The sequence below is a fragment of the Lupinus angustifolius genome, chromosome LG11, assembly GCF_001865875.1.
Source record: "Lupinus angustifolius cultivar Tanjil chromosome LG11, LupAngTanjil_v1.0, whole genome shotgun sequence".
Classification (NCBI taxonomy): domain Eukaryota; kingdom Viridiplantae; phylum Streptophyta; class Magnoliopsida; order Fabales; family Fabaceae; genus Lupinus; species Lupinus angustifolius.
In genome coordinates this window covers 14,811,065-14,818,496 of record NC_032019.1, presented here as the reverse complement: position 1 = coordinate 14,818,496, position 7,432 = coordinate 14,811,065, and the positions used below count along the sequence as shown (strand labels likewise).

General features: G+C 33.6%; 1 protein-coding gene across 1 annotated transcript; it reads left to right on the top strand.

Annotated features, from left to right (window-relative positions):
* Positions 3,622–6,206, top strand: LOC109359503 (uncharacterized protein At5g23160-like). Its single transcript, XM_019604196.1, has 2 exons — positions 3,622–4,121; positions 5,793–6,206. Exons 1-2 carry the CDS (start codon positions 3,759–3,761, stop codon positions 6,180–6,182), a joined length of 753 nt encoding a protein of 250 aa, XP_019459741.1. The 5' UTR covers positions 3,622–3,758; the 3' UTR covers positions 6,183–6,206.

Sequence of the window (7,432 nt, the reverse complement as noted above, 5' to 3'; positions counted from 1 at the left end):
AACGGATTCCTCTGTAAACGATCGACCATAACAGCTGCAAAAAAAAGAGAAAGATGGTTACACAACCAAAAACTTACAAGTTATAAATATACGACTTAATACATATTCATCCGATGTTCAAAAGTTTGGTCACCCTTGGACAAGTCGGAGCAAGAAAGCACAGAGTTGTGCTCAACCCACCCTAACATTATATGGGCAGCCTCAATCTCCGGGCCTTCGAGACTCTCAAAGGCATAGCTGAACTTCTTGGTCGACGACTAGTGGAGGTTACCATTCCATGAGAACTAGAAACGAAGCTCTCCCTAGGAGCCGTAAGCCCACTAAAGGCTTACTCCCTGGATTTCGACCCGATAAAATCCTGCCTTCCTATTTTTGGTGGAAGAATCAAAGGGTTGGAACAAGGTACACTTGCTCTTGGACTATACACCACCCACGGTCATCGATCTTCTCTTCGTCCGATTAGGGTTATGAGTCTCTCACAACATCCATAAGAACAAGTGAACTGTGCACGAAAACTTCATCACCTTGCAGAAACGTCTAAACGCTCGGATAAACCCCCTAGGTATTAGGATGCAGCTGGGAAATTACAAACAAACATCTTATCCTTGAGCAATGAGCAAGCAAGCCTCATATTAATGATTAACAATACATAATGATTACTACTACTGAAAAAAACAAAATTAAATTAAATTAAAAAATACAAAAGATCTTTCGGGTATAATATTGATACAGATAGAAGCTATAATTATCACCCTAATCCACATAGAGATCATGGCAAACCCGCTCTTCAGATGAGGGAGCATGCAATTGAGTGCAGTATGATGCACGTGGCGACATGGCAACTTGGGGCGTCACACCCTTCGGGTAGTAGCTGAGGTGCCCAGTACTTCCCGATCAACCCACTAGTAGCGAGAGTCAGGCTCATCCAAGCCACCGGGAATCGGAAACCTATCTACTTTTCCCATGTATGTTCTCGACATCTTCAACCTATTACTAGAAGAAGCGTCAAATTTTGAACTGGATTCCCTATCCATGATCAGACGCTGCTTCCGTAGAAAAGTTGCACGATCCATCTGTACGACCTCTTTTCCTATCAACCTCCATCTCCAACGGGCCACCAGGACTGGGAGTGTCAAATCAATCGCGCCTCTCCAGTCGAGCCAATCCCTAAAGCGAGATGAACGTGAAACATAATTGGGTGGAGGTCTGGACAAAACTTCCACCTCGTCATAACTAGGCTTCAGCTCGGTAATAAGGACCATGACTATGAAATAAAAAAAGGAAGAGAAGTTACATAGAAAGAATTTTGAAAGGAGTTGAAAGAGCAGATGAGGTTGATCGGCAGTAGAGTAGGTTTGATAGTAGAGAATTCAGAAAGCAAAGTGAAGAAAATGAAGGGGATTCCCCTATTTATAGATGAAGCTGGGCCAAGGATGCCCATCGCGGCCCAACTTAAAAGCCATCCTACCCATTCAAAAGGAACTCAAGTGTGATCCAACAATGACCCAAGAACCAAGATGAAAAAAGTAGCAAGAAATGAACCAACGAACCACACTCAAGTACTTTGCACAGCAAAATATTCCCATAACCAAAAAGCATTAATGACGGTCAACCACGTGTTGCACAACTCAGAAGGTCAGCGACACCCTACTAGGATGCCTTGAGTCTACCAGCATGCTCACCTGTCGAACATACTCCTAGATTAGGGGCAACTATTCCATCCCAGTTACCCGGGCGTCTTAACTATCCAGGATTGTCTCCCATTTAGATGAGCAAAGACCGAGCATAATCAGTCAAAGGTCTTGGTCGCACTCGTTCCCCTTTCATCAGACATCCCATGTTGGGGTTAGGACCATTTTCCATCTGACATGCCTCTAACAATGCGTCGCCATGCCACCTGTAATCTCACACACCCCCTACCAAGACGACAAGGACAAACTACAATAGGGTTGTTAGACCTGCCACAAGTTACAATTTAACTAAGCACAGAGTACGACCCTGCCAAAGCTGTCTGACATGAGAAAAGCTGCCCCCGACAGGCCAGAATGGTCGGCCAGGCCAACAGTACATTCTAGAGCCACGTCATCCACTATAAATAGAGGTCTCCCCCAACATGAAGTATCATTGAATTTTCTTATCACTAGTCATTATTATTCTCCACTTACTTTTCATATCTCATTTATTACTCCCAAGCATTACCTCTTTAGTCTTACTAACTTGATCGTCGAAAAATCTTTTCAAGTTCCTATTCTGGTGGCGGGTCTAAGTTTACTTCTATATAGAACCAGAAGATTTCTTACCCAAACCTCTAGTCTGACCACATCATTCATTCACAAAAGAACAATAATGAAATGGACTGGCAATGTCAAGAATATAATGAAATTTTATCAAAGTAGCATTTTAAATCATCTACACTAGAGGATGATATTAAAATACCAGAATCATGGAGAGAGAAACTTCATCATGGAAGTTCATAATTAAGAAAATAGAGTATTCATGTAGGAAATGGAAAAAAATTATTTCTTAATGAGTGGGGATCCACTTACTCCATCATAGCCATCAATTCTAGGGAAATCTAATGGTTTAGATCTACCCACTAATTCAAATCATTGAATTTTCCTAGAATTGATGGCTAGGATGAAGAGCTTGGAGTAAGTGAATCTCTCATCTTTCTTAATTATTTAATATAAAGTGATTCTCAAACTATTTATTGGATTTTAATTAATAGGAGATAATAAAGATGAAGAAGAACAATGTCATCATATAGTCAAATTGTTAAGAAAGAAAAAAAATAATGAATGTGAATTTTTAAATGTCAGGACATGTTTTAATTTATGTTGGATAATATTTGGGACATGATTTGGAAGAACAAATTTTTGTTCTTTAAAGTCATCCTCTTTAATGAAGTGTCGTAATTATACATAATTTTCTTATTTCTATTTTTGTCCATTATAAAATAGAATTAATAATTTTGATGTTTATATAATTTTGATGTCCATTATAAAATAGATCATTTTAATTTATCAAATTAAAACAATAATCATCACACATTTAAATTTCTAACTTTATCTACATAAAGTTTTCTAACTTTATCTACATAAAAACAAATCGAATGTTTTCTTCTTTCTGGTCAAACCTAAACCTAACTACTAATTAATTTCGTGTTACTTTTGCTACTCCCCTTGTGGCTATCATTTTTCATTATTCGTTTTATTTGCTCTCTTTCATTCTATTGTTTATGTCATGCAACAAGGCATGCACGTAAACTATAAGTGCCTTAAAGAACCTCCATATTAAAAGCAAAAATAAGAAGAGAAAGATAGCATAAAGAAACGTGAGTAAGAAGTAAACGTGTTAGGAAGGGTTGGATTGAAAAGACAAAGTCCAAGTCTCCCTCCAAATCATACATCAAACAAATAAATTATACAAAACCATGGACAAAGATTTATTGTCTCAAATCGTTTTCAAACCATATCTCAGATAAATAATATTGAAGAAAAAACAATAAATTTTAAATTTTTTGACTAACATAACATGTTTTCTTTAGTCCGATACATGATTATTTGATATATTATTTGAGACAATAAATTTTTGTCCCAAAACCATTAACTATACCCCAAATATTTTAATTAATCAAGCCTTCAATTACTACATCACTGTTTTGGAAAAAATCAAACATTCCAAACTAAAAAATCTACCTTCATCATAATCATAATCATTTTGTTCATATAGTCCTATGGTCTCTTACCCTTTCTTCTATGGCCAAGACCGAAAACAAAAGCCACAAATACCCAAAACTCAAAGGTTCTATTTTTCTACGCTGTTTTGGATCCCCTGATTCCAATATCAAAGTTTCAATCGAAACAACTATTAAAGGGTCAGATTCTATCCCAAAAGAAAAGAGAACTAGATGGTTTTCATGGAAAAAGATTCAGATAAAGAAGAAATCAACCTCCAAAACGGTGCCGTTTGAACCCTCAGTACCTGTTAAAGCTCATTATTCGAAGTTGAGGTCAAAGTCAACCCTTCAACACAAGTCTCAAGCTCCGGCAACCAGTCCTCCACCGCCAATTCCACCACCTCCGGTGCTCACCGTCACACCGTATTCTACACCAACACAGGTACATATGACCTTAATGTTCTATTACTTTTGTATATCCTGTGGTGTCCATTTGGAACAAAAATCTTCTATATCTCCATATATGTTGTCCCTAATCGTTTTCAAGATGTGTGTCTACCCCTAGGCCCTCACAACAAATATGAATCACAGTAGTTGAATTTTAACTTTTGATCTAAAATGATATTTTGAAAATCCAGTATGGTTTTCCACAACTAGATAAATGTCTGCTTAATTGTATGTTATTATCTTTGTCAAAATGAATTGATGGTTTCTTATTTGTCACAAAGATAATAATATAATAGTGAGTATAGAAATTTTTCTCCATTTCTTGCATCTAGACTACTATATTATTTTGAGACTAGATATTACCAAAGTAAATTCATACAATACATATGAAAATCTGATATTATGAATGTAATAAAAAAAAGTAGTGATATACCCGTTTATAGGGATTTATTAATCATTGATCGAAATTTTCGAGTAAAACAATTATGAGAAGAATCATTTTTCCATTATCAACATTGTGTAACTACTGGTCTACTACCATATTATAATTTTACTATTTTGCCTCAACAATTTTTAATTTTTACAAAAAAACTATATAATAATAAAATTATTATCTATATATTAATCACCCTCTCACCTTAATTTGACCATTAAAATAAAGATAAAAAATATAATATAATGCATTCAATAAAAATTATAATATAAAGCATATTCAATTTTAAAATATATTCTAATTTATTAAAATAAAACTTAAATATTTAATATCAAAAAATAAAAATATAATTTGACATACGCCACACTAGTCAAATCAAAGGTATTTTCGCTCAATCCATACCCGTCAATTGTTTTCTATAAATGAACAGTTGTTTTAGATTTGTAAGATTGTCATTAATTAATAAAGATACATGGGTTATAAGCCATTTATAATTTTCAACTCTTCATAATTAAATTTGATAGCCACCAACATACTGAGGAATCATTTGTATACTAGATCAAATGGTATAAAACTCACTAAATAAGTTGTATATTAGATCAAATATTAAAAATTTGATTCTATTAAATGACATTTGTTTGAATGAGTAACCATACATCCCAAAAAAATTAATTATTACTCATAGAGTTAAAATGTACAGTTAATTATAACAAAAAAATATTAAACAATCAAATAAAGTTTTGATTTTTCACTCATTATTCTAAAATAACTTTCTCATTCTTTATAATATTTTAAATTTTCCTAATTGTATAAGCAATAGTATGATTTTAGAAGTTTCCACCTACATCTAGATTATAATAACAACTACACCAACCACAAACGCATCAAAGAGAATGCATCTAAAAGGAATTAATTTTTTGGTCATATGGTGAGGGATACTTTATGGTATACCAATTTTTATTTATTTTTTGTTTTATCTAGGATATCCTTCACTTTTTTAGATAATGAACTAACTCATTTCGAGGAGCGTGGTTGCCCCTCCCAACAAGCGTTGCTCCCAAGAATCTAACTTTTAACTTTTTTGTCTTTAATAATCTAACAAGACCTTATACTACTAGATAAATACATTTCGGGTACCAAATTTTTTATTACTAAGGGATAAGTTAGAGTTTTGATCTTTCGGTCTTTATTTTTATATGACCTAATATGCCAATATGGTATTATTTTTTTCAGACAAGGCATGATGGTAGCAACAACATAGAGGACACACGTCAAGAAACTAGTGAAGTTTCACCAAAGCACGCAAAACGACATGTCCGGCGGCTACAAAAGACGTACAAACCTACAACGACGTCGTACGACTCTGTGATTGGAATTTCCATAGTTATGGTAACCATGGTGATGATGATATTTTGGGGTCGTTTATGTGCCATAGTTTGCACTTCAGCATGGTTATATTTCATATCACGTTCTAGGTTGAATGTTACTAAAAACGACGATAATAAGAAACTCAACGACAACTTGGATTTGGATGTGGATTCAGAATTGTATAAGAAAAAAGTGATTATGGAGGGACTTCTTAATAGGACTCGGAGGAGAAGTAATAGTACTATTGAAGAATAATCAACTTCGTTGTATTATGAATAATAATCAGCTTTGTTGTGTTTGACGGTGGCTGCTTGTGATTTTGTTTAAAATTGATAATTAAGAGGAAAAAAATTGTACATTATTTTGTTTAGGTGTGAAAAAAAGTGAGATTCATATCTTACTGGAAAAGAAAGATGCGTGTAAATTGTTTATCATTTTAAATCATAATGTTGATTACATTTATTTTTTAAATGGATTACATTTATTATTTTGTCCTTTTTGTTTTCATAGTATTATATCTTGCTTACAATCATATAACTCCCCTAACTTTTCAATAGTTCAATTAATATATATCAGTTTTATATTGGTAAAAATATTAAATTAGTGGTATGGTGTATGGGTGAGAAAGATATGACCCTACTCGCTCATATGGTTTGACCCAACTATAATTGGGTCTGAATATGGTCGGTTTCATCGGGTATACAGTCAGTTTGAGTTCAAAAATAGACCAGATCAATATTTGAGGTCAGATAAGGGATGAACACGATCCATCTCTGATCACTCATTTAACATATTTGTATATGTGTCTATTCAATTGTGTATAAAATAATGATATATCTTTGGCCCAAAGTATTATTGGTTCTCTAATTTTTTCATCATATATACATGATTAACAAAATATATACATATATATTTTATATTGAGAAGACTTTATCTAAAAAGGCTTCCATTATATTTAAGTGGCTAGGGCCGGTTTCGTGTTCAAAGACTGGTCAGGTCGATATTTAGGATTGTATTAGCTTCGGGTCTAGGTTCAGGTTCAAAAAAATAATCTGACCATTGAGTAAGGGACAAGTCGTACTAGTCTCAACTCATCCAATGCTCACCTCTAATATAGTGGTTTATCAATGATTCGCCAATTATAGCAAATACTGATTAACTTATATATATTATACTGAATATAATATATTTACAAATATAAATATTATTATTTACAATATATAACTCAATTGGTGTTCTCTTTACATTTTGATTTTACAATAACCAATACATGTTTTAAGAAGCGGGAGAACACCTTATCACATATAAGAGTGGAGTTACACGTTCTCAAATTAATTTTTTATAAAGAAATCAAATAGAAAGTTTTACTTGAACTACAAAGTCATACCTGTAAAAAGCATGATGAACCAACATACAATTTTGGTAATGGATGTGAGCGTTAAGAATAGAGTGAAAATAAAATTACAAAATAGGGTCCCAAGAATTACATGATCGAAATTGAATGG